The sequence below is a fragment of the Capra hircus genome, chromosome 11 (assembly GCF_001704415.2).
Source record: "Capra hircus breed San Clemente chromosome 11, ASM170441v1, whole genome shotgun sequence".
In the NCBI taxonomy this organism is placed as follows: Eukaryota; Metazoa; Chordata; class Mammalia; order Artiodactyla; family Bovidae; genus Capra; species Capra hircus.
In genome coordinates, this window is record NC_030818.1 from 89,660,243 (window position 1) to 89,687,474 (window position 27,232).

Consider the following 27,232-nt stretch of genomic DNA (forward strand, 5'->3'; position numbering starts at 1 on the left):
TTGATTCCAGCTTATGCTTCCTCCAGCCCAGTGTTTCTCATGATGTTCTCTGCATATAAGTTAAATAAGCAGGGTGACAGTATACAGCCTTGATGTACTCCTTTTCCTATTTGGAACCAGTCTGTTGTTCCATGTCTGGTTCTAACTGTTTCTTCTTGACCTGCATACAGATTTCTAAAGAAGCAGGTGAGGTGGTCTGGTATTCCCATCTCTTTCAAAATTTTCCACATTTTATTGTGATCCACACAGCCAAAGGCTTTGGCATAGTCAACAAAGCAGAAGTAGATGTTTCTCTGGAACTCTCTTGCTTTTTGATGATCCAGTGGATGTTGGCAATTTGATCTCTGGTTCCTCTGTCTTTTCTGAAACCAGCTTGAACATCTGAAAGTTCACAGTTCACGTACTATTGAAGCCTGGCTTGGAGAATTTTGAGCATTACTTTACTAGCGTGTGAGATGAGTGCGATTGTGCGATAGTTTGAGCATTTCTTGGCATTGCCTTTCTTTGAGATTGGAATGAAAACTGACCTTTTCTAGTCCTGGGGCCACTTCTGAGTTTTCCAAATGTGCTGGCATATTGAGTGCAGCACTTTCACAGCATCTTCTTTTAGGATTTGAAACAGCTCAACTGGAATTCCATCACCTCCACTAGCTTTGTTCATAGTGATGCTTCCTAAGGCCCACTCGACTTCACATTCCAAGATGTCTGGCTCTAGGTGAGTGATCACACCATCATGATTATCTGGGAAGATCTTTTTTGTATAGTTCTTCTGTGTATTCTTGCCACCTCTTCTTAATATCTTCTTCTGTTAGGTCCATACCATTTCTGTCCTTTATTGCACCTATCTTTGCATGAAGTATTCCCTTGGAATCTCTAATTTTCTTGAAGAGATCTTTAGTCTTTCCCATTCTATTGTTTTCCTCTATTTCTTTGCATTAATCACTGAGGAAGGCTTTCTTATCTCTCCTTACTATTCTTTGGAACTCTGCATTCAAATGGGGATCTCCTTCCTTTTCTCCTATGCCTTTCACCTCTCTTCTTTTCACAGCTATTTGTAAGGCCTCCTCAGACAATCATTTTTCCTTTTTGCATTTCTTTTTTCTTGGGGATGGTCTTTATCACTGCCTCCTGTACAATGTCATGAACTTCCATCCATAGTGCTTCAGACACCCAAGAAGGATGGGTCATGGTGCAGAGTTCTGACAAAACATGGTCCACTGGAGAAGGGAATGGCAAGCCACTTCAGTATTCTTGCCTTGAGAACCCCATGAACCGTATGAAAAGGCAAAAAAGATAGGACACTGAATGACAAACTCCCCAGGTCAATAGGTCCCCAATATGCTACTGGAGATCAGAGGAGAAATAACTCCAGAAAGAATGAATTGACGGAACCAAAGGGAAAACAACACCCAGTTGTGAATGTGACTAGTGATGGAAGTAAAGTCTGATGCTGTAAAGAGCAATATTGCATAGGAACCTGGAATGTTAGTTCCATGAATCAAAGCAAACTGCTGCTGCTGCTGCTAAGTCACTTCAGTAGTGTCTGACTCTGTGACCCCACGGATGACAGTCCACCAGTCTCCTCAGTCCCTGGGATTCTCCAGGCAAGAACCCTGGAGTGGGTTGCCATTTCCTTCTCCAGTGCATGAAAATGAAAAGTGAAAGTGAAGTCGCTCAGTCATGTCTGACTCTTCGTGACCCCATGGACTGTAGCCTACCAGGCTCCTTCATCCATGGGATTTTCCAGGCAAGAGTACTGGAGTGGGTTGCCATTTCCTTCTCCCAAACTGGAAGTGGTCAAACAGGAGATGGCAAGAGTGAACATGAATATTTTAGGAATCAGTGAACTAAAATGGACTGGAATGGGTGAGTTTAACTCAGATGACCATTATATCTACCAATGTGGGCAAGAATCCCTTAGAAGAAATGGAGTAGCTCTGACGGTCAACAAGAGTCTGAAATGCATTACTTGGATGCAATCTTAAAAATGACAGAATGACCTTTGTTTGTTTCCAAGGCAAACCATTCAATATCACAGTAATGTAAGTCTATGGCCCTAACAGTAATGCTGAAGAAGCTGAACGGTTCTGTGAAGACTACAAGACTTTCTAGAATTAACACCTCAAAAAGATGTTTTCATTATAGGGGACTGGAATGCAAAAGTAGGAAGCCAAGAAATACCTGGAGTAACAGGCAAGTTTGGCCTTGGAGTACAGAATGAAACAGGGAAAAATCTAACAGAGTTTTGCCAAGAGAACGCACTGGTCATAGCAAACACCCTTTTCCAACAACACAAGAGAAGACTCTACACATGGACATCACCAGACGGTCAATACCAAAATCAGATTGATTAAATTCTTTGCAGCCAAAGATGGAGAAGCTCTATACAGTCAGCTAAAACAAGACCGGAAACTGACCGTGGCTCAGATCATGAACTCCTTATTACCAAATTCAGACTTAAATTGAAGAAAGTAGGGAAAACCACTAGACCGTTCAGGTATGACCTAAATCAAATCCTTTATGTTATACAGTGGAAGTGACAAATAGATTCACTTATATGTATATATCTACTCTCTTTCAAATTCTTTTCCTTTATAAGTAATTGCAAGATATTGAATACAGTTCTTTGTGCTATTCAGTAAGTCCCTGTTGATTATCTGTTTTATACATAGTAGTGTGTATTGAAGGCAGAAGGAGAAGTTAACAGAGGATGAGGTGGTTGGATGGCATCACTGACTTGATGGACATGAGTTTGAACAAGCTCTGAGAGTTGGTAATGGACAGGGAAGCCTGGTGTGCTGCAGTCCATGGGGTTGCAAAGAGTCAGACACGACTGCTTGACTGAAATGAACTGGACACCATTGATTGACTGAACTGAATTGGGCACCACATCTTTTTTATCCATGCATCTGTCAAGGATATTTAGGCTCTTCCTACGTCTTGTTTACTATGAACAATGCTGCTATGAACATCGGAGTGTGTATTTCTTTACAAATTATAGTTTTCTTTGGATATACGCTCAGGAGTGGGATTGCTGGACCATAGTAGTTCTATTTTTATTTTTCTAAGGAAACTCCATAAATGTTTTTAGTTTTCTAAGGAACCAAATACATGTTCTCTATAGTGCCTGCGCCAACCTACATTCCCAGCAATGGTGTTTTCTCCACATTCTCTCCAGCCTTTATTATTTGCAGACTTTTTAATGATGGCCATTAAAAAGTGACCAGTGTGACTGGTGTGAGGTGGTACCTCACTATAGTCCTGAAATGCATTTTTCTAATAACTAACATGCCTCTTAGTTGTCAAGAATTACTGTGGCTTTTCATTTTCACATTTTTCCTAGAAAATGTTGTTCAACTCTGTATTGGGATTTTTTTCTCCTTGAACCCTCTTTGGTCGGAATAGCGTTTGATTGATCATGTGTGGTCTGGCTTTCAAGAGACTTGCAGGAAGTTGGGATAGTCCTCGCAGTTAAGTTTGTGAAACCACACGCCTAGCTCATCTCTTACTAGCTGAGCTGACTGGGTTACTTTATCTCTCTGGATCTTGAATTCCTCATCTGCAAGACCAGATCTCTCAAGGGATGTTTGAGGAGACCGAAAAGTCTATTTTATGTGAATCACTTAGAACATTCAGTTAGGGTTAGCTTTTGTTATTGTACTCCTGTTGTACTTTGAGTGGAAACAAAGTTGACTTTCATTTCATTGGGAAAGAAACTGAAACTAAATTCAGTAGGACTGAAACTGAAAGTAAATTACCAAGCCTGTCACGTGTGCATGAAGAAATAAAAGCCAAATCTGTTTCCATTTCAAATCAAATATTGAGTAATGTAATAGAAGTTAACAGTACAGGCTTTTGAAGCCAAGCATTTAGAGGTCTGAATCTCAGTTCGATCAGTATTGTTTAGTTCAGGGTAACTTTCTTTACCTGCCTGATATAGCTAATGCATCTGGGAAATGTGGGTGTTAATGTCTGTCTCACCCAGAGCATTTTAAGGATTAAATGACATGATGTTTATTAAGCACAGAAGAAAGAGCTAGAGAGAATCAATTAGAAATATCTAGCACATTTAACACGACTGAGCGACTTCACTTTCACTTTTCACTTTCATGCATTGGAGAAGGAAATGGCAACCCACTCCAGTGTTCTTGCCTGGAGAATCCCAGGGACAGCAGAGCCTGTTGGGCTGCCGTCTATGGGGTCGCACAGAGTCGGACACGACTGAAGCGACTTAGCAGCAGCAGCAGCAGCAGCAGCAGCAGCAGCAGCAGCAGCAGCACATTTAACATTGTGTACCAAGGACTGGGTTATATTTTGAAGGCACTAACTTACCTTGCTGTTTCATTGTAAAGTCATATTTGACTCTTGCAACCCCGTGGACTACAGCCCACCAGGCTCCACTGTCCATGGGATCTTCCAGGCAGGAATACTGTAGTGGGGAGCCATTTCCTCCTCCAAGGATCTTCCCAGCCCAGGGATTGAACCCACTTCTCCTACACTGGCAGGCAGATTCTTTACCTCTGAGCCAACTTATCTTACAGCTGGTAAAACCTATGTCACCTAGGGAGTGAGGGTTTGAACAGGGACTTAAACAGTTACAATACTGCTCAATAATTGATAATTACTATCAAATTATTTTATGGTTTCTTCTTTAGTCTGTCCTATTCGAGGCAGTTTCTTTTATTCATTCATCTGCTCGTTCAATCATTCATTCAGGGATTCATAATTCATTCAAGAATCGTTCAGGGATTCTTTACTTCCTTTCTTCTTTTTAATTTCATCTATGTTATTTTTGGCTGTACTGGGTCTTCGTTGCTGCATGCAGGCTTTTTCTAGTTGTGGCGAGTGGGGCGGTGGCTACTCTCTAGTTGCTGTGTGTGGGCTTTTCATTGCAGTGGCTTCTTCTGTTGCAGAGCACGGATTCTCGGCGCACGGGCTTAGTTGCTCCACAGCATGTGTGATGTTCGCAGACATCAAACCTGAGAGATCAAACCCGAGAGATCAAACCCGTGTCCCCTGCATCGGCAGGCGGATTCTAAACGCCTCTGAGTAACAGCCAAATGCCACCGCCGTTTTTCTTTAGCCAGGCATTTTTCCTTTGAACACCTGCACATCCCAAAGGTACCCCCTGCTCCTGGATGTGGATCATCACTGAAGCAACATCAAACAGCGACTGCCACATATTAGACTATGGAATCCATCTAGCTACTTGCCGTCTTCATATTATTTCTCTGGTAAATCTTGTGTTAAGCATCTTCTGGATAAAGAAAAGTGCACAATTCACATATGTGCAGCTGAACAAATTTTGGGTGCTATGAACACATGTGTGTAACAACCATCTTGATCAAGAGATAGAACTTTTCCCAGACTTTCAGATGCCCAGGACCTTCCCTCCAGGGTCCTAAACCCTACCTCTGCCCTGAAGATAACCGTGTCCTATTTTCTAAGACCACACCCTAGGTTTGCCTGCTTTTGAAGTTGTTATGAATGGAATCACACCATGTGTACTTTTTTCTGTATAGTTTCTTTCACTTGAGGTTATCTTTGTAGATTTATCCCTTTAGTTGTGTCTAGAGTACTCTGTTCATTTTCATTGCCTTCTAGGATTCCATCGCTCAGATTTACCACAATCCATTTAATATATCACAAGCCACATCATCATTATGAGGAGTGTTTGGACTGTTTTTTTAATTATGCTATGAATTTTCTTGTACTTGTCTTTCGGTCGACATCAGTAAGCGTGTGTGTTGGGTAAACACCCAGGAGTGGGATCATTGGTTCAGGCAATATGAACATGTTTCCCTTTAGTACCTACTGCCATAGAGTTTTCCAGAGTGCTGGACCTATTTACACTCCAACCAGAATAATAGAAGGTTCCCATTGTTCCTCATCTTCCTTCTCAGTTGGTATTGTCATTATAAAAGTTTTGTTTTGTCTGGTTTAATGTTAGCCATCAGTGGGTGTGGGGTGGTGTCTCATTGTGGTTTTACTCTCCAGTTTCCCGATGACTAATGATGTTAAGCATTTTTTAATATGTTTATTTGGAGAAAGAAATGGCAACTCACTTCAGTATTCTTGCCTGGGAAATCCCATGGTCAGAGGAGCCTGGTGGGCTCTAGTCCATGGGGTCACAAAAGAGTCGGATATGACTTCGCAACTAAATAACAACAACAACATGTTTGTTAGCTGTTTGGTTATTCTCTTTTGTGAGGTGCCTGTTCAAATTCCTAGCCCTTTTTTTGTGTTAGATTTTCTGCATTTTTATTATTGATTTGTAGGAAGTCATTGTGTACCATGTGCTTTCTTGATTATATGCATTGAAATCTTATTTAACTCTTTGTTGTTCCTGTTCACTGATTTACTGGTTGTAATTTAGTTCATCTGATGAGTGTCATTTCACTAATTTTCAGAGCCATATTTATGCATGTGAGTATTTCAGTAAATAAAATGGAACATGAAAGTGCTTCAGAATAAGAATTCTTGAACTTTTAAGTCCTGTGTGTGTGCGTGTGTGTTGGATTGTGTTTTAGGAGTCTTAGGACCCCCCCATGTTTGCTAATTGGCTATAAGGACTTGCAGGTCTTTGGAGCAGGTCACACTCACAGCTGAGGTTTATTCCAGGGAAGAGGTGTGGAGCAAGGACAACAAAGCAAAGAGGGACATTGGAGGAGTTTGGAGAGGTGGGCGCAGCTTCTGAGTCTTTCCCTTCTGGGCTGCACAGTTAGACGTCCTTTTCCTCCACCCCCGAGACAAGTGTGAGAAAGCAGGTCAGGGATGCCTGAGGAGTCTCAGGTCTGCCGTTATGTTGCTGAGCCCAGTTCAAGCTCGCTCTGCTCACTGCACAACAGGCCAGCAAGTTGAGAGATGAGGGGGCATATTGAAAAAAATAATGTCTCAAAACAACCACCTTTTCAGGGACTGGATGCCACTTTCTTTTATAGAACAGAGAGCAGGAGGAGAGGAGGAAGGCAAGTAAGAAGGCCACTAATCTTACAAATATCCCTAGAATGCCAGCCTCAGAGAAAATGTGTATATTTCTCTTTTCTTACAGCCATCCACAGATGGACAGGGTCAGGGTGTTTCCCTGAACAAAGGCACTTCGGTTTAACATTCAGGCAGAGGGGCAGAGTTCTCCGAGGGAGGCCATTATGGATGGACAGGGTCGTTTTAGTGAACAAAAGCAACAGGAAGGATCTGACATGTAGTCAGATTTTTTACAGTTACGCGGTGCTGGGCTGGACCTGTAGACACATTCTTCTGTGTTCATCCTTAGCCACCTAATCTCAGGACCCCACCTGTGAATGAGGCGCCAGTCTTGACGGTTGTGCAAAGACACTCAGACAAGCTGGTGTGGCATGTTCTTTGTTTCAGGCACACACACAGAGCCATCAGTGATTGATAACAGAAGCAAGAAACTTTTTTAAAGTTTCTAAGTTAATTTGTATTTTATCCATCATAGAAGCATAAAATACCATTTTAAAAAATCCTTAATTTTATATTGGACTATAGTTGATTAACGATGCTGTGTTAGTTTCAGGTGTACAACAAAGTGATGCAGTCATACACACACGTGGATTAATATCTATTCTTTTTCAAATTCTTTTCCCATTTAGGTTATTACAGAATACTGAGAAGAGTTGAGGGCATATTTCTAGGATTTGGGTAGTATCAATCATAGTTCTAGACTTCCCTGGAAAGATGCCAGGAGTAAGTATCTGCCTTCACTGTGTTAACTTTCTTCTCACAGAGAGCTATCTAAACTGTTCTTCTTAGTGGGAAAATCAACTCCACAATATAATAGCATGCTCTTTGAGGCCAGAAGCCCACAGATGTGCCCCAAAGCACTTTTATGAACCAGAAACTGATGGCTTATGTAGTAGAGGGTTTACCTGTTTCTTGACAAAGCAAGAAACCTGGCCCTATAAACCTGGCCCAGTGTTTCTCAGAATCTTTAGCTACTTTTCTGGGATTGGGCTTATAGAAGCACCACTCTTTCTTGGATTTATTTTGATATATTTTATTTTCCCAGTTCATTATTTATTTTGTGACATTTGGATTTATTGATGCAGGATTGTATGCGTCTTTTTTGTGTCCTTTATAGTCTGTAGATCTTTCCTCTCTTGTGTTACTATTAATATTATGCTGATTTCATTTTCTTTTTATGCACTTTACCTAAAAGCAAATCTGTTTAAAGAGGTTTTCAAGAACCAATTTGTTCTTCAAAATAAAAGCTATTTTTTCATTTATTAATTATTATTAATAATTACTGCATTTATGTTAGTTAATTCTCTCTGCTTTTCCCCCTATTAACAGAATGACTAGAATATTTCATATTTAATGTTTTCCTGATTGATGCTGTGTTGAAGACTCTGGCTTTTTATTTTTTTCTGATTTATACATCTCATAAAATTTTATTTCTTATTCATTATTCTTTTTTGTTTTTTAAATTATGAAAGTATAACACATTTACAAGAGGCTTGGAAAATACAGAACAAAGGTACATTTAGTTCCATTATATATTACAATCATTAACTGGATAAATTAAGATTTGTAGTTGGAGTTTCAATATCAAACTGTCAAAAATTAACAACAGAATGATATACAGAAATGTAGGATATAGTAGACCTGAAAAACACCATGAACCAATTCAACATGATTAAGATTTATACAATTTTCACACAACAGTAAGATACAAATTCTATTCCGGTTCCCATAAACTGCTGCTGCTGCTGCTAAGTCGCTTCAGTCGTGTCCGACTCTGTGCGACCCCATAGACGGCAGTCCACCAGGCTTCCCTGTCCCTGGGATTCTCCAGGCAAGAACACTGGAGTGGGGTGCCATTTCCTTCTCCATAAACTAGGAGACACTAAAACCTATCTAGGAACATAAAACAAGGTGCAAAAAATTCATGGTCTAAAGATCTTGAAATCACAGAAAAAGCCATAAAATCATCTGACTAAATGAATAAGGCCACGCTATTCGTTTATTCTGGAGTAGGAAATGGCAACCCACTCCAGTATTCCCACCCAGAGAATCCCATGGACAGAGAGATTGAGAGAGAGAGAATCCCATGGACAGAGCCTGGTGGGCTACGGTGCATAGGGCCGCAGAATCCAACAGGACTGAAGTGACTGAGCATATTGGTTTATTCAAAGCCCTCTGAGGTGTCTTCCCAGCTCCCAGCTTCTCTCCCCCACAGTCACAGGATAGGTCACTGCAGGAAAGTTTATTCAAATATCCACCCAAGCTGGAGCCATCATTCTCTGTCCTAGGCACTTGAAATTGAGCTAAACAATACGACAGATTGTTTTCCCCTTTATCAATGAAGACTTTTTGTCTCCAGTCTTCAACACAAGGTTACCGCTGACTGACCCCAGATCCTACAGGGTCACCGAGGTCACGGTCTCCTGGTAGGCAAGTGGAGAGGAAAACCTGAGTGAAGAGCAGATATGATGGGGGTGGTCATGGAAAAGAGGTAGAAGAGAGGTTCTCTGGAGGATTCACTACAGTCCTGAAGAACAGAAAGAACTTTGTACTCCACACTCTTGACAACCTGTTCCATCGATGTCCAAACGTCAGATTGTTCATACAGAACTAAAAACATCTTAATCTCAGAATTATTCCTTCCCTATTAGGCATACTTCACATGAAATAGCTCATACTTATTAAAAAGCGGTTTGAGCTTAGAATTAGACCTAATCCCACTCTAAATGCACACGGATTAAATCGTAATTATTTGTTTTCTGTTTATCTACCGTTTTCCATCTTTGTTTCTAATTCTGGCGTCTGCTTAGCAATTATTTTAAAAGATACGAGAGAAGGAGTACAAACAAACGAAAACATCCAAATAATCTTGTAATTGCTGCTTTTCTGTGGAAAGCCAGTGCTGGCTGATGAAGGCGCTGTCAGGCCACCTCACTGCTGTCTCATTGGAGCTGCGTGCAAGACTTGGGCGTCTGTAAGGCCACTTGGAGGGGCCAACCTGGGGACACTTCTCAGTCTGAGAGGCAACTAAAGGAGAGAGATAATCCTAAAACAGGGAAAAGCATCTGTAAAGCGGACGGAAAGCGCTCAGCGGCTCCCAGCACCGGAGTCTCGGCGCGGCCGCGGGGAAGGCGGTCGGAGCGCCGCGCCGGGTCTGCGGGGCGAGCCCCGGGGAGGCGTCGGCGCTGCAGCCGGGCGGGGAAGAGCCGGTGAGGGTGGTGGCGCGGGGCGCGGAGCGCAGGGTGGACCCCAATGAAAAGACACACGCGCGCGCAACCACGCGCGCTCCGTACCCGGGCATAAGCAACACAGGAGGAATTATTCAACCGGGGGCCTGGGGCCACGGGCCAGCCTCCCATCGTGGGTCCCCATCGGAGGCGGCCCGGGGCCCCGGCCTCTGCGGTTGCCCCTCCGGCCCCTCCTGGAGACGGCCTACTCGCGGCGCGACCTCGCGGTCGGGCGGAGGCGGAGGCGAAGCCGGGGAGGTCGCCCCAACCCAGGCCCCGCCCACTTCCCGCCGCCGCCGCCGCTTAGTTTTCGCTTCCCGCGGGGTGCCGCCCGCCGGTTCCCAGCTTTCGTTTCCCCGGCGTGCGGGGCGGCACCGGGAGGCGCCCATGACCTTCGGCCGCCACCCGCGCGCGCGGCGGCTGCTCGCGCGCCTCTCGGGCCGGCGCCGCGGGGCCTGCGCTCGGGCCATGGAGCCGCCGCGCTGCTTCGCGCTGGAGCTGCCGGGTTGCACTCTGGCGCACTTTGCGGTGGGCGAGCAGGCCCCGGGCGCGCGCCCCGACCCCCGCGTGGCCGCGCTCCTGGGTCCCCCGGGCCGCAGCTACTCGCTGAGCGTGCCGGGGACCGGGGGCGTGGGGGCCCGGGTGCGCGCGGCCCGGCTTCATCAGCACCTGCGGCAGCAGCTGCGGCGCGGCCCCTTCCAGAGGTGCGAGCTGCGCCGGCTGCTGGGCTACTGCCCGGACGGCGGCGCCGGGGCCCTGCAGCACGGCTTCCTGCTCCGTGACCCCCGCGACAGCCCCGACACCCGGCAAGCGCTGCTGGCGCTGCTGGACGCCTGCCCCGAGGCCCCGCGCCCGCTCTTGGCCGAGTTCTCCCGGGACCCGCTCTGCCATCTGTGGCAGCGCCCCTGGGAGCGGTGGGACGGCCGGGGCTGGCAGCAGCTGGGCGGCGAGCGCGTGGGGCCTGCACCGGAGCCCGCCCTGCACCCGGTGGTGCCCGACCTGCCCAGCTCCGGGGTCTTCCCGCACCGGGAGGCCGCCCGCGCCGTCTTGGAGGCGGTAAGAAGTCAGGTCCTTTCCCAGCGCTCAGGGACCCCCCGAAGCAGGGACGTGGAGGCAGTGGGCTCTCCCGGGGCGGGGGGCTGGCCTGTCCCGACGTCTTTTGCCTCTTTACTCCTGTTAGCAAGTCGGGTGGTGAAGGCGGCTTCTGTGCCAGCAGCTGTTTAGACTCCGGGTTCTTTCCGGATTCTTGCCCGCCAGGACCCCCAACCCCACATGGGAGGCTGACATCCCAGCAGGAGCGGTGGGGTGCCCCTGGAGGGCGGGGGGAGGGCCCGCTGGGTGTGTGCAAGAGCTGGGCCATCTCAGAAGCAGTTATCCAGTTCTGGGAGGTTCTGGGAGATCGGAGCATAGAGAAGAGGGCTTGAGTTTGGGGGATGGAGAAACTAAGGCTTAAGTGGTGCCTGCCTGCTTACTGGCTGCTACTTATTTCGTGTGTAACACACCTGCCTTGCGGTGTTAGGACAAGGAATCAGGTGACACACAGAGGTGCTTGGTGCGGGATGGCTGACATTCTGACCGCAGCCTATAGGTCCTGAGGCTGGACTCTTGTATCTTAGATACATTTTAGGAACTTGGGCTTATTTCTGAGTGCTTACAGTTGCAGAACCTGGGTTTGGATGCAGATTTTGGTATTTATTGAGCTTCCCAGGTGGTGCTGCTGGTAAAGAACTCACCTGCCAATGCAGGAGACTTGAGAGACTTGGATTGTATCCCTGGGCTGGGAAGATTCCCTGGAGGAGGGCTTGGTAACCCACTCCAGTATTCTTGCCTGGAGAATCCCATGGACAGAGGAGCCTGACCGGCTACAGTCCACAGGGTCGCAGAGTCGGACATGACTGAAGCAACTTAGCAGGCCTGTGTCCCTTTCAGTAAATTTCTTAAGCATTTCTTTGCCTTGGTTTCTGTAATTCGTAGATGGGGTTAATAACAACATTCTCGTAGCTATCTTGAAGAGAGGCCAAATTGATACTCCCAAGGGCACTTAGAATATTGCCTTGCTCAGAGAAAGCACATAAGAAAAGAATACATTTGGGCCTCTGTAGAGATTCTGTGAGTGCACATCGAGGTCAGGAACAGTTCAGAACCTTTCTGAGGTTCAAAATGCTTTGCACTTCGGTCTGGTGCCAAACACAGCTCTGCCTTATCAGCTCCATGCAGTCTTCCCAGCAGTTAGACATAGCTCCTGCCCTGGCCCTGTGGCTCCGCTGCTGATGTGCCGATGTTGCTTTCCAGTGCACGTCCTTCATTCCTGAAGCCCGAGATGTGCTCGATCTGGTGGACCAGTGCCCAGAGCAGGTCCAGAAGGGAAGGTTCCCTGTCATTGTCATTGAGGGCTTGGATGCCACAGGTAAGAAAATGTCACCTGCTGGTTCTAGGCAGTGAGAGTAACATCAATTGCAGAAATAGACAGGTCTTGGCAAGCAAAACGAATTGAGGGTTCAACTCATAAACTTCCTGTGTGCCAGGGACGAAGTGAAGCTGGCTTGGGATGAAAAATGGATAACTTCCAGGGGAGCTGAGCCTCGGGTTCCCCCATGAACACCGGGGAATGCAGCCCCCTTGGTGTGAGAGGAGGGGTAGGTCATGGTCTGGCAGAGCTTGGAGGGGTGGATCCCTGGATTGGATTTTCAGTGGGACAGGCGCTGGTCGAGTGAAGAAAGTGGGAAAGATCCTCCAGACAGAAGAAATGGCAGCATGCAGGCAGTTGGAGACTTGAAGCGGCCCGGTGCAGCCAGGAACCGCAGGAGCAAAGTTTGGGAAAACTAGGGAGTGGAGGACAGAAGCCTTCAAAGTTGCCACAAGGTGTCAGAATGCAAGAGATGTGCCCACACTTGGCCCAAAACGCAGCAGCAGGAGGAGGGTGGCCCAAGGGCAGGGCAGACCCGGGACAGCCACAGTATGAGGTTCCATGGGAGGCTGTCTCCTTCTGTGTCAGCTGACTGAGGAGGGGAATAAGGGCCTGGGAGGTGATGCCAGAGGTTATCCTTAGTTGTAAACCAACGAGGTGACCATTTTGTTTTGGCTCAGACTGTAAAGGATTTGCCTGCAAAGCGGGAGACCTGGGTTCCATCCCTGGGTCGGGAAGATGCCCTGGAGGAGGGAAAGGCTACCCACTCCAGTATTCTGGCCTGGAGAATCCCCATGGTCAGAGGAGCCTGGCGGGCTACAGTCCATGGGGTTGAAAAGAGTCGGACAGGACTGAGCAACTGAATACAACATACATTCTATTAATAGCGCTTCCCAGGTGGCGCTAGTGGTAAAGGACCCACTTGGCAGCCCAGGAGACATGAGAGATATGGGTTCAATCCATGGGGCAGTAAGATCCCCTAAATCGAACCCACCCAGTATTCTTGCCTGGAGAATGCCATGGACAGAGGAGCCTGGTGGGCTACTGTCTTTGAGGTCTCTAGAGCCAGACACGACTGAAGTGACTTAGGACAGAGGTCGGAGAGGTACTATTAATAACACCAATAGAGGAATCCCAAGTTCCTAAGGGTCAGCAACTTTTTAAAAATAAAGAATCATATTATTTATTCAACTCATAAGTTTTATAGGCAGAAAAATTGTCTTTGCTCTTTCTGAGTTACTGTTAACTTTGGGGAGAGATACCGTGGCCTTGGTTAAGATCTGCTGTATTTTGTGTGTGACCTGCAGGTAAAACCACCGTGACCCAGTCAGTTTCAGATTCACTGAAGGCTGTTCTCTTGAAGTCACCACCCTCTTGCATCAGCCAGTGGAGGAAAATCTTTGATGATGAACCAACTATCATTAGAAGAGCTTTTTACTCTTTGGGCAATTATATCGTGGCTTCTGAAATAGCTAAAGAATCTACCAAATCGCCTGTGATTGTCGACAGGTAGGTGTAATATTGCCTTGAATTTGGCATTTTCTTCCTAACGTATGAGTGTGTGTGTGTGTGTCCATGTAGCGTACATATGTATATGCAATTATACAATTGTGTTTAAGCCAAACTGTATTATGATAATAATGGGAATAATGTCTATGATTTATTAGCCCATACCATTGGCTGGCATTTTGCCAAGAACGTTCCACAGACTATCCTAACCTCTGGAACAATCACTACTACTTGGATCCTGAAATTGCTAATGAGAAACACAGGTCTTAGAAAAGTTAAGTAGCTTGCCAAAGTGAGAAAGCTAGAAATACCATGTTGGGAATATTAACAAAAGTCCCTACTTCACAAATTGAGCTTTCAGTGACTCATTTGTTTATTGGTTTGTTCACCAAACATATATTGGGCATTTACCGTTTGCCAGTGACTTCTTGATTTAGGGGACTCGGAGGGGAATGAGCTAGAAAATGCCTAGCTTTCATGGAGCAAGTGTGCTGAAGGAGAGGATGGTAGTCGAGCACATGGATACGCAAGGTGATAATCAGAGAATGGTCAGGACTGTGAGAAGGAGAGTGCAAGGCCGTGTGGTTGAGGATGGCTGACCCCCCACTAGATGTGGTTTAGTAAGGCCTGTGCGAGGAGGTGCCATTGGCCTGAGCTGTCAATGACCCTGGAAGGACAGACATGGAAAGTTGTGGAGTGAAAGCTTTGCTGGAGGGGGATGCAAGAGCAAAGGGAACATGTTCCAGGGCTGGAAACAGGCCAGGAAAACTTCTGGACGAGTGTCTGCTATCTGGATGGATAAAAAGACAGAGAGAGATCAGCAGTGTCTGTATCTGTGATAGAGTGCAGATTTTATTCTGAGTACAGAGGGGAGCCTTGGGAAGGTTTCAGATAATAGAGTGGCATAAGGTGAGTTATATTTTAAATTTCCATAAATTTAAAAAAATGGCTTTAAAGTGCCACAAAAATAGACAACAGGTACGACAAGCAAGTCATGCTAGGGTTAAAGTCACCAGGAATCGGTGAAATGAAAATTGAAACGACGATGAGGTCCCAATTTCCTCTCATCAGGGTAGTAAGCCCTGATTGAAAAGGTCTGAGTGGAGATGTTATGGATCAGTAGAAACCCTTGTGGTGCTGGTGAGAGTGAGTACCTGCCTGGTGACTTGGGGAGCAATTTGAGAAGCAAAGTGGAAGATTTGAGCAGATTCTTGTATCTCCTGGAGAAACACCAAGAGAGTCTATCTCAGCTTTGTTCATAATACTGAAAACCTTGAAAAACCAATAGGCCTCAGCAGAAGAAAGTAAATAAATACCGGTGTGTTTATAGAATGGAGTGTCCTATAGCTGTGTGCATGAGTACACTTGTGTCAGTGTGCATAAGTTACAAAACCGTCATTTCAAATGAAAGAAATCAAGTTACAGAAAGATGTTCAGTAGACTACATGCAAAATAATAGAAAAAAAATACCATAAAAAGGGCTGGAGGGTAGAGGGTGGGAGGAAAGTTCAAGAGGGAGGGGACATACGTATGCATGCATGCTAAGTTGCTTCAGTAGTGTCTGACTCTGCGACTGTATGGATTGTAGCCCACCAGGCTCCTCTGTCCATGGGATTCTTCAGGCAAGAATACTGGAGTGAGTTGCCATGCCTTCCTCCAGTGTGATCTTCCTGACCCAGGGATGGGACCCGCATCTCTTATGTCTCCTAAATTGGCAAGAGGTTTCTTTACCACTACTGCCACCTGGGAAGTTCTGGATATATGAATGCTTACGGCTGATTCACACTGTTGTATGGCAGAAACCAACACAACATGGTGAAGCAATTATCCTGCAGTTAAAAGTTAAAAAAGGGCTGGAAAGGTGTTGACCATTCAATTTAGGAGAGTGCTGTCCTCTGCGAAGGAGAGAGATACAGTTAACAGGGAGGGCCACAAGACTTCCATTGCAGCTGAATTCATCCTAAGCTTTTCTCCCATGTACATCTTACTGTCTTGCTGCAGTTTTTCTTATTTTTGGAAAGATGAGTGATTGCATTAAAGTCTGACAAGTGTTAAGGGAAGAGAAGTAATTACAAATGGAAGTCTCAAGGAATTTCAAAAAGTGAACACATTCAAGGACAACCTGCACCCACATCGTGACTTAGAACCTTGCTTAATCCTGTAAGTCCTTCCCTTTCAGTCATGACCCATCCCTCCCCTGGTGGGAACCACAGCCTTGATTATGCATTCCTGGATCATATTTGTTCTGCTTGTTCTTGAACAGTCTACATAGGCAGATAGACTTCGAGTGCCATTTGCGTCTGACTTCCTGCGACCTGTGAGCTTTGTCGCTGTTGCCACAGCCATTCTTTCATACAGCTTTGTTTGCCCACGTGTGTTACCAATCCTGGTTGGTTTGCCCAGAGTTCCCCAAGCCAAACCCTGAGCCTCTGTTTGCAGCAAAGAAAGGCTGTATTCACAAAGTCACCAAGCTAGGAGATGGGAGTAAATCTCAGGTCCACCTTCTCCAAAGCGAGGGGCTTGGATATTTATGGGATAAGGACACATGGTAGTCTGAGGTGTGGTGAGTGAAGTGATGTGAAAGTCACTCAGTTGTGTCCGACTCTTTGCGACCCCATGGACTGTATAGTCCATGGAATTCTCCAGGCCAGAATACTGGAGTGGGTAGCCTTTCCCTTCTCCTGGGGATCTTCCCAACCCAGGGTTCGAACCCAGGTCTCCTGCATTGCAGGCAGATTCTTTACTAGCTGAGCTACCAAGGAAGCCCTTGTGGTCTTGAGGTGTGGGGAGCCTGGGAAAAGGTGATAGTAAGTAGGAGAAAGGTAACGTGATCATAGGGTGCAGGTGTAGCCAAGCATGTCTGGAGAATGGCTACATAGTTGACCTTTTTGGCCCTCTGACACCAAAAGGTAGCTGACCAGTCGCTACCTTGGGAGGGTCAGTGATCCCAACCAGTCCTAAGCCTGGAGCTTGAAACGCACACCACTGACTCCAAGTTCCTGAAAGAACTCCAACTTAGGCAAACATCTTAAGACTCCTAGGACCCAGATACTATCGATGGGGGTGGAGAAGGATCTTGCTACTTACTGTTTAGGCTATGTGACGCTTGTAGAACATGCAGGGGTTTATGAAAACAGTTAAATCAGGCGTGATGAGTCAAGGCAGGTTACAGTTTATTATTTATTAAGCAAGTTACAGTTGAAGGGACCTAGCTGATGCCGGCCCTCAGTTTCCCGTGTATGTCTCTGTTGCCTAGAATCCCAGGAGTGGGATTGCAAGGGTGCAGGGGGCTCACGTGTACTCACCTGGAGGAGGCGCCACAAAAAAGTGCTGAAGTGGTTGAAACTTCACAGCACCCTCCCCACCCTCCCTCCACAGTGGTGTCTGAGAATTCCCTTTGACCCACATCCTGGTCAACATTTAGCACTGCTGGTCTTCCACTATAACTAGTCCAACTTTTCCGCCATTCTTGGTGGGAACGTTAGTCATTTAAAAGCTATAGCCAGAACATGGAAGCGACCCAAATGTCCATCAACAGAGGAATGAATAAAGAAGTTCCGTCCAGTTCAGTTGCATAGCCATGTCCAACTCTGCGACCCCATGGACTGCAGCATGCCAGGCTTCCCTGTCCATCACCAACTCCTGGAGCTTGCCCAAACTCATGTCTGTTGAGTCAGTGATGCCATAAAGATAAAGAAAATGAGCACATATATACAATAGAGTATTACTTAGCCATAAAAAGGAACAGAATTGGGTCCTTTGTAGCGACGTGGGTGGACCTAAAGAGTGAAGTAAGTCAGAAAGAGAAAAACAAATATTGTATATTAATGCATCTAGAAAAATGGTACAGACGGCCCAGTTTGCAGGGCCTGCAGATTTAGAGAATGGATGTGTGGACAAAAAGTGGGGGAAGAAGGGTGGACGGAATTGGGAAATTGCGATTGACATGTACATGTAAACATGACCATGTGTAAAATGGATGCTTAGTGGGAAGCTGCTTTATAGCTCAGGGAGCTCAGCTCGGTGCTCTGTGATGACCTAGAGGGGTGAGACGGGCGAGAGGTCCAAAAGGGAGGGGATATATGTGTGTGTGTGTGTATATATATATATATATATATGTGTATATATAGTTGATTCACACTGAGAAGGCAATGGCACCCCACTCCAGTACTCTTGCCTGGAAAATCCCATGGACGGAGGAGCCTGGTAGGCTGCAGTCCATGGGGTCGCTAAGAGTCGGGCACGACTGAGCGACTTCACTTTCACTTTTCACTTTCATGCATTGGAGAAGGAAATGGCAACCCACTCCAGTGTTCTTGCCTGGAGAGTCCCAGGGACGGGGGAGCCTAGTGGGCTGCCGTCTGTGGGGTCGCACAGAGTCGGACACGACTGAAGCGACTTAGCAGCAGCAGCAGCGGTTGATTCACATCCTTGTGCAGCAGAAACTAGTATCGTGTTTTGAAGCAACTGTACTGCAATTTTAAATAAAAGCTAACTGCCACACCCAGAAATGGAACTTCTACCTCTTCACATGTCTTTCTCTGTGCAAAAGAGACAGATACCTGCATATCTGATATTTCATAAAGAGATCACTCTGTACATTGAGAATGAAGTGTGAGGCGGTGATTGAGGGGGAGAGATGAAAACAGTAGAAATTAGTTAGAAGGCCTTCACTGTCAGCTCTAGTACCGGTGGGTACTTTTGACTGTGAGGATGGCAAGATAGTTATTTCAGAGTTGGCAAGTCACAAAGGATCCTAGAGGAAGGGTAAGATTTTGCTTTCTATTGTGGGACTCCGTCACCTGTGGGATGTTTTCAGCATATTGTTGAAGTGTCCGGATTTACCGCACTGTTATCTTTTTTGTGATACAGTCCCCTTTATCTTGTGGAGAAAGACTAGGCTTTTCCTAGTGAAGTGTGACTCCACGAGATGTATTATTTCCTGAGATGTCCCCAAATCAGCAGCCCTGGCTCTCCTTGCATGGAGGCAGACGCTTATTCATGACACCCTAATTCCTTATCCGTTCCCTGCTGACCAGAATCTGAGAAAGAATAGGTACATGTAACTGAATCACCTTGCTGTACTCCTGAAACTAACATAGCATAGTTAACTAACTCTACTCCAAGATAAAATAAAAATGAAAAAAAAAAAAAAAAGACTCGTGATGAATATCCAATGAGTTGATGTAGGCGGACATGCATTGCAAACAACAAATTGCTATTAAAATATAAAGCATTATTATATAAGCAATGTATAAGACATTAGCAAATTACATTTGATTTGAACTAATGTGGTTTCCCTGATGGCAGGAATGGAGAAAACGAAATAATAAAGAGTCTGAAATTGATGGCCAGAAGCTGTGATTATTTAAAATGAGCTGCAGTGTTGTCAGTGAGAGGACTCTGGCTTTGCAAAACAGGGCCCCCATTCTCCCCTGATTTTTCTTCTTTGTGTCTGTGAACTGTCTGCAATTTCGGTCTTTAAAGAGATAATGCTAGATCACCTTGTCAGATGAGAAGAAAAGAGCAGTTATTTGTTGTCTGAGTGGGTTTTGTTCATGTTTAAAGATTTTAACGAAATCCATTTTAGACAACACCATCATCTAGCTGAAAAAATAAGGGAGACAGAGTAATTTTTGATGGTGACTGTGGTTAAGGTTGGCAACTTAATCACCCTTATTACCTTTAAAAATCTATTCTTGCTGATGCTTTTGCTAGAATAAAGAAGGCTTTTTACATTTAGATCGTATCAGCCTCTATATTCAGAGCTGAGTATTTAATTTGGTGAACGGGGAGAACGTGCAAAATGCAGTGCAGATTGTAGTTCTGTTGCCAAGAAGGAGAAAACCTCGACCTGCGTGGATTTATTCAGCTGGGGAGACGAGCTGTATCCGATAGAAAAAGTGAGAATACAAGTTTGTAAGTGATTAGGAGTCTGGTAAGTGATACACAGGGCTTCACTGGTGTCTCACAGGTAAAGAATCCTCCTGCCAATGGAGGAGACAGAAGATACATGGGTCCTATTCCTGGGTTGAGATCCCCTGGAGGAGGAAATGGCAACTCACTCCAGTATTCTTGCCTGGGAAATCCCACGGACAGAGGAACCTGGCGAGCTACTGTCAGTGGGGTTGCAATGAGTCAGACGTGACTTAGCAACTAAACGACAACAACAAAAATGAGACACGCGAGTGGCCCCAGGCAGAATTCAAGCCTGCAGCAGCTACAGTGGTCATGCTTTTGGAGGTGGAAAGGGACTCTGCAGGATGAATGACATTAGAATTGATCAACTCCCAAATTAACTTTTTTTACATTTATTCTTTCAGTACTCTTGGTATTGTCATGATTTGAAATGATGCAGCTTTTGTTTTAACTGGTGCCCAGTGAGAATTAAATATTTTGTTATAATGATAGTGTGATACACTTTTTATAAGCACTTGACTATTTTTGTAAAAACTATGGGGGAAAACACCAAAGCTTTCATGACTTTCATTTTCCAGACAAGGAATTTAAGACTCACCTACATCCACAAACTGAGTAGGTGGCAGAGAGTAAACTAACACACAGCTTTTATAGCACTGTGGATGATTTTGTAGATAAAGGACAAGCATGTCCTTTGCACTGTGAAATGTAGTTCAGATCTAAAGTGATTAACAATCTGGGATTTTAAAACATCGCATACAGTGAGTGGACAGCCCAGATAAGGATGGGGCCGTGGGGCCTCTGTACAGTGGGATGTGTATTAACTGTTTCATAAATATTTGTGAAGGTTTAAATGTTTTTGTAGTCCTTTGATACTGGATTTGGAGTTTTGCATCTTGTCACTTAAAACTGGAATATGACAAAAACAGGGCAAGAGTGTAATAAAGGATGCCAATTAATAAAATGATTCTAATTGTTGTTTTTCAGCCTGTAAGTTGTGTTTGACTCTTTGCGACCCCATGGACTGCAGCAGGCCGGACTTACCTGTCCTTCACTATCTCCCAGTGGCTTCCCTGGTGTCTTAGACCGTAAAGGATCTGCCTACAATGCAGGATACCTGGGTTCAGTCCCTGGGTTGGGAAGATCCCCTGGAGGAGGGCATGGCTACCTATTCCAGTATTCTTGCCTGGAGAATTCCATGGACAGAGGAGACTGGTGGGCTACAGTTCATGGGTTCTCAAAGAGTTGGACATGACTGAGTGACTTAACACTTTCACTGTCTCCCAGAGTTTGCTCAGATTCATGTCCATTGAGTTGATGATGCTATCTAACGATCTCATCCTCTGCCGACCCCTTCTCCTCCTGCCTTCAGTCTTTATTAGCATCAAGGTCTTCTTCCAGTGAGTCAGCTCTTCAGATCAGGTGGCCAAAGTACTGGAGCTTCAGCTTCAGCATCAGCTTCAGCCCTTCCAGTGAATATTCAGGGGTGGTTTTCTTTAGCATTGATTGGTTTAATCCTAATGCAGTCTATCACACATCCAATAAACCATTATTCATTGCATACTTATTATGTGCCAGACACTTGTTTCAGGCTTTAAGATGTAGCGATGACTAAAAAATGAATTCTGTAATGGAGGAGACAAAAAAGAGCTTGTAAACGGCTAGGTCTGACTTACAGTGAATCCTTCAACAGAGTCAAGTAGGAAAGGGTTGAGAGCCCGAAGGGAGGAACAGTGGATTTTGTTCAGGGTCTCCTCTGAGTGAGATTCCCTTTCCTGTAGGTTTATCGCAGGGTGTTGAGTAGAGTTCCCTGTGCTATATAATAGCAGGACCTTGTTTATCCATTCTATATATAATAGCTTACATCTGTTAACCTCCCACTCCATTCATCCCTCAGCTCCCCTCCCCCTTGGCAGACACTAGTCTGTTTTCTGTGTTTGTTTCAGTATCTTCGATTCATTTGTGTCATATTTTAGATGCTACATAATAAGTGACATCATACGCATTTGTCTAGCTGTGACTTGTCACTTAGTATAATAATCTCTAGGTCATCCATGTTGCTACAAATGACATTATTTCATTCTTTTTCGTGGCTGAGTAATATTCCATCATGTATATGGACCCCCATCTTCTTTATGCATTTCTCTGTTTATGGACACTTAGGTTGCTTCTGTGTCTTCTCAACAAGTTCTGTTTTAAAACACCATAGGAACCAAATGGGCGTGTGTATTTTTATTTGACCAACACACAATATTAAATACCAACAGACTACCAAATAAATCTACTGAAACAATAGAAACAGTGACAGACTTTATTTTCTTGGGCTCCCAAATCACTGCAGATGGTGACTGCAGCCATGACATTAAAAGACACTTGCTCCTTGGAAGAAAAGTTATGACCAACCTTGACAGCATATTAAAAAGCAGAGACATTACCTTACTGACAAAGGTCCATCTAGTCAAAGCTATGGTTTTACCAATAGTCACGTATGGATGTGAGAGTTGGACTATAAAGAGAGCTGAGCCCTGAAGAACTGATGCTTTTGAACTGTGGTGTTGGAGAAGACTCTTGAAAGTCCCTTGGACTGCAAGGAGATTCAACCAGTCCATCCTAAAGGAAATCAGTCCTGAGTGCTCATTGGAAGGACTGATGCTGAAGCTAAAGCTCCAATACTTTGGCCACCTGATGTGAAGAACTGACTCACTTGAAAAGACCCTGATGCTGGGAAAGATTGAAGGCAGGAGGAGAAGGGGATGACAGAGGATGAGATGGTTGGATGGCATCACCAACTCAATGGACTTGAGTTTGAGCAAGCTCTGGGAGTTGGTGATGGACAGGGAAGCCTGACATGCTGTAGTCCATGGGGTTGCAAACAGTCAGACATGACTGAGCGACTGAACTGAACTGAACCAAATAAATCTACATCCTCTGCCATTATGCCTTCAAAAAAGAAAGCGTCCTGCAGGGCCAAAGCAATAGAGTAGTCTTGCCACACATACAATTTCAACTGAGAAAATGGAGCTCTGAGAAGAGTGCACCAGATTCTTATTGTGGTTACTGATTCTAACTAATTTTTATCTGTTATAAATTTGTTAAAAAATAAGATTTTGTTTTATCTCTTTAATGTGTACAGTACTAGGACAAGTTCAGCAGAGCCATCCCTGGTTTTGTCATCCTCAGTGGCTGATTTTTATGTACTGCCTTGATTTCCTCTGCAGATGGAGAACTCACTACCTCTTTCCTTCTCAGGTACTGGCACAGCACGGCCACCTATGCCATAGCCACCGAGGTGAGTGGGGGCCTCCAGCACCTGCCCCCCGTCCATCACCCTATATACCAGTGGCCCAGGGACCTGCTCAAACCCGACCTGGTCCTGCTGCTCACTGTGAGCCCTGAGGAGAGGATGCAGAGGATTGAGGGCCGAGGCATGGAGAAGACCAGAGAGGAGGCTGAGCTGGAGACCAACAGCATATTTCGTCAAAAGTAGGTGTCCTGATGTGATGTGAGGGGCAGGGGTTTCTGGCTGTGGTGATGACCCAGAAACAGCACTGACTCCAGGAGAATGGAGGAGATGACATGGCTCCCATTTTCCAAACCAGCGAGGCAGTGTCCTCTTAGTTAGTCACCCCTTCCCCTGGGTCGATTCCCTGTGGCTCCAGTGAGGTTGTTCTGTAGCCAGGGGATACCTTCCTCCTAGTCCTGGCTGTGTCAGCGGCAGGGTGAATCTGAGTGAGACCACACGCCTTTCTGGGCCATTGTAACGGGACACACATGAGCACTGTCTGATGACCACACTGTGAGTCTTACCTGCTAGGGGCTCCCTGTGTGTCAGGCTTTTACTTCTGATGCTCTGTAACCCTTGCAAGGACAATATTAGCCATGTTTTACAGCTTCCAAAACTGATGCTCAAAAGGTTAAGTGATTTGTCTAGCATGGGAGACACAAGAGACATGGGTTCAGTCCCTGGGTGGTGAAGATCCCCTGGAGGAGGGCATGGCAACCCACTCCAGTATTCTTGCCTGGAGAATCCCCAGGATGGAGGAGCCTGGCAGGCAGGCTGCAGTCTGTGAGGTCGCAAAGAGTCAGACACAACTGAGTGACTAACAGTTACTCCCTTACTTAACCATACGTTTGTTTTCCACGTCTCTGATTCTTTCTGTTTTGTAAATAGGTTCCTTTGAACTGTTTTTTTTTTTTTTTTTAGATCCGACATATAAGTGATATATGATATTTGTCTTTCCCTGTCTGACTTGCTTCGCTCAGTGTGACAGTCTCTAGGTCCACCCGTCCATGTCACTGCAGGTGGCATTGCTTCATTCCTTTTTATGACTGAGTCTGGGTACTCGTTTTAACCAGAAAGCGCTAGAGTTTTGGTCACATGATCGTCCCTGGGCATTCCGCACATGCAAAGGCTGGTTAACACCAGAAAAGGAGGTGGAATTCTGTGCAATCGCAGAAGAGTCCTAAGTGAAAACAGTGCTCATGCCAAGGACCTCTGGCTTGTGTAGAATCCTTCAGGGTGCGGACTCGAGAAAATTGCCACTGGGAAACTTAAGCTCTCTGAGCGTCTGCCCCTTTCTTTGCCAAATGGGGATAAATGACAATGGTTCTACTCAAGAGTAAAAGTTACTCTTGAGTATAAAATGAGAAGAATATGCAGAATGCTAAGGCTTGGCAGTACTAGGCGTTCAATAAAGGCTAGCTATAAAATATTATTAATTTTTCATTTATTAAACTAGATGTGTTAAATGTTTCCTGGGCACAGCAAGTTGCCCGGGGTAGGGGGAGTGAGCTCAACCAGATGGGGACCTGGCTTCAAGCTGTTTGTATTACTGTAGGAAAACAACATTTGCACGAAGGGCTGTGTTAACACATGGGCTGACTCTTTCATTCTGCCTGTCTCCAGGGTAGAAGTGTGCTACCAGCGGATGGAGAACCCCGGCTGCCACGTGGTGGATGCCAGCCCATCACGAGAAAAGGTCCTCCAGATGGTGTTAAGTGTAATCCAAAATAATTGCAATTAATTGTAGTTACTCCAGGCCAGGCAACACATTTTACTAACCTGATGCTGTTTGATCCATCTAAGCCCACAACTGGTTGTGCGGTTTTCCCAGATTTCAGTTGTGTAAAGCGTGTTGTGTGTCAGAAGAGTGGACATTTCAGTTTTACCTAAACTGTTGTTCTGACCAAAGGACTCATGTGGCTGCCATCTGCCAAGTATAATGAACGTTTGCTTGGAACGGGTTCTTAAACTGCACCCCCACTGAGTCCTTCCAAGGTGTGTCTCCTCTAGAAAGCGCAAGGTGGGCAGAAGCGACCGAGAAGGTCATCCAGATCCGTGGAACCCCCCCGCATGGCGCTCCCTGTGGATGTGCAGGCTTGCGTCCCAAAGAACGTGTCTGTGTGTCCCAGCTGTCAGAACCCATCTTGGGGTGGTGAACTCTGAGCAAGAAACGTCTGGCTTGTGTCTACGGCTTCTGGCCCCTAAACGGGTCCTCTTGGTTAGCATTACAAAGTCAAACGCAGAGGAGGCCACCCCGAGAGGCTCTGAATACAAACACACCAAGAGTCCTTGGATTCTGTTCTGCTGATTTACGTTCCTCTCCTTTCCTCCGAAAACATGGCTTTGGATGGAAGGAGTAGTCTGCATGGAGCTAGATGCTCTAAGGGCTTCCCTGGTGGTGCTAGTGGTAAAGAACCCACCTGCCAATGCAGGAGACTTAAAAGATGCTGGTTCCGTCCCTGGGTCTGGAAGATCCCCTGGAGGAGAGCATGGCAACCCACTCCTGTATTCTTGCCTGGAGAATCCCATGGACAGAGGAGCCTGGCGGCTACAGTCCATGGGGTTGCAAGAGTCGGACACGACTGAAGCAACTGATGCGTTAAACGGAGCCAAGCCAGTCATGCATTTGTACTGAAGTTTACATCTTGTTTGTCCTCCGTGTAGGGGGTGCGTTTTACTAATCAGAACCGAAGCCAAGAAGCTGAATGTAACGCTTGCTATGTGTTTTTATTAGACAGATGCAATTTATCCTACTGAGTAAGCAGTAGGATATGGGATCCTGGAATGGGATTTCTCAATGAATTATCTTGCACTTCAATGTCTTATGAGTGCACATGCAATTGGTATTGAGATTTGTTTGGCTAGAAGAAAAGAAAAATAGTTGAGAAAACAGAAACTTAATAGTCTTGAGGCCTTGGGTGAGTTATTTCACATCATGTAACTTGATCTAAAAAGTGACAGTAATTCTTTATTTTTCTTAAGGCATTGGGTGAACTAGGTGATTACTTAAAATTCCTTCCAGTTCTAAGATAGATTGAATCTGTGAACTACTTCAGGGAAATGGCTCAAGAAGACATCTCCTCAGAAAAATTTAAGGCATCATCAGGTTTATCACATGGACTCTTAAATTTTAATAAAGTTTATATTGGCTATATCATTATTTTTCAAAAGAACTGTAGGTAATTTATGCATAGTATATGTACATATATGGGCTTCCCTAGTGGCTCAGCGGTAAAGATTCCATCTGCAATGCAGGAGCCACAGAAGATGCAAGTTCAGTCCCTGGGTCAGAAAGATCCCCTGGAGGAGAAAATGACAACCCACTCCAGTCTTCTTGCCTGGAGAATCCTCTGGACAGAGGAGCCTGGTGGGCTCTAGTCCATGGGGTCAAGAAGAATTGGGCAGGACTAAAGTCACTGAGCATGCACATATGTACGTATATAAATATTTAACTTTAGGTAAATATTTTTTAAAGCTGATAAATCACGCTTGGGTGAAGATGGGTATCTAATTAGGCTGTTGGTGTTATTGACTTCAAACATTTTCAAAAGCATATGCTGGCACCTAAAAACAAACGTTTAATGCTTTCTGTATGTACCTTGCCAATGAATAAACTTGCTGTGGTTTTCTAAGCTACTCTGTTGGCCAGAATGTGTGGGTTTTCTTGACGGTGATCCCCCAGTATGCCTCTTGTAAGGGAGGGGATTTGGGGTTAAAGAAGTGAAAAGATGTGAATTTGTGGTCAAAATGCTTTCAGAGGAAGAGGAAGGCATTTTTGTTTCATTTTAAACATCATTTCAAGAAAGTGCAATCCCTTCCTCATTGCAGATTGTAAAGAGATTTAGTCCTCTAATCTAATAATTCTTCATCCACTTGTCTTTATATACTGAAAGGGATAAGATC

The 27,232-nt window shown here is 45.3% G+C and overlaps 1 protein-coding gene across 1 annotated transcript; it reads left to right on the forward strand.

The window, feature by feature from the left end:
- Window positions 10,490-26,965, forward strand: CMPK2 (cytidine/uridine monophosphate kinase 2). Its single transcript, XM_018055703.1, has 5 exons — window positions 10,490-11,267; window positions 12,504-12,618; window positions 13,926-14,127; window positions 23,296-23,529; window positions 24,953-26,965. The coding sequence occupies exons 1-5, from the start codon at window positions 10,599-10,601 to the stop codon at window positions 25,068-25,070; spliced, it is 1,338 nt and encodes a 445-aa protein (XP_017911192.1). The 5' UTR covers window positions 10,490-10,598; the 3' UTR covers window positions 25,071-26,965.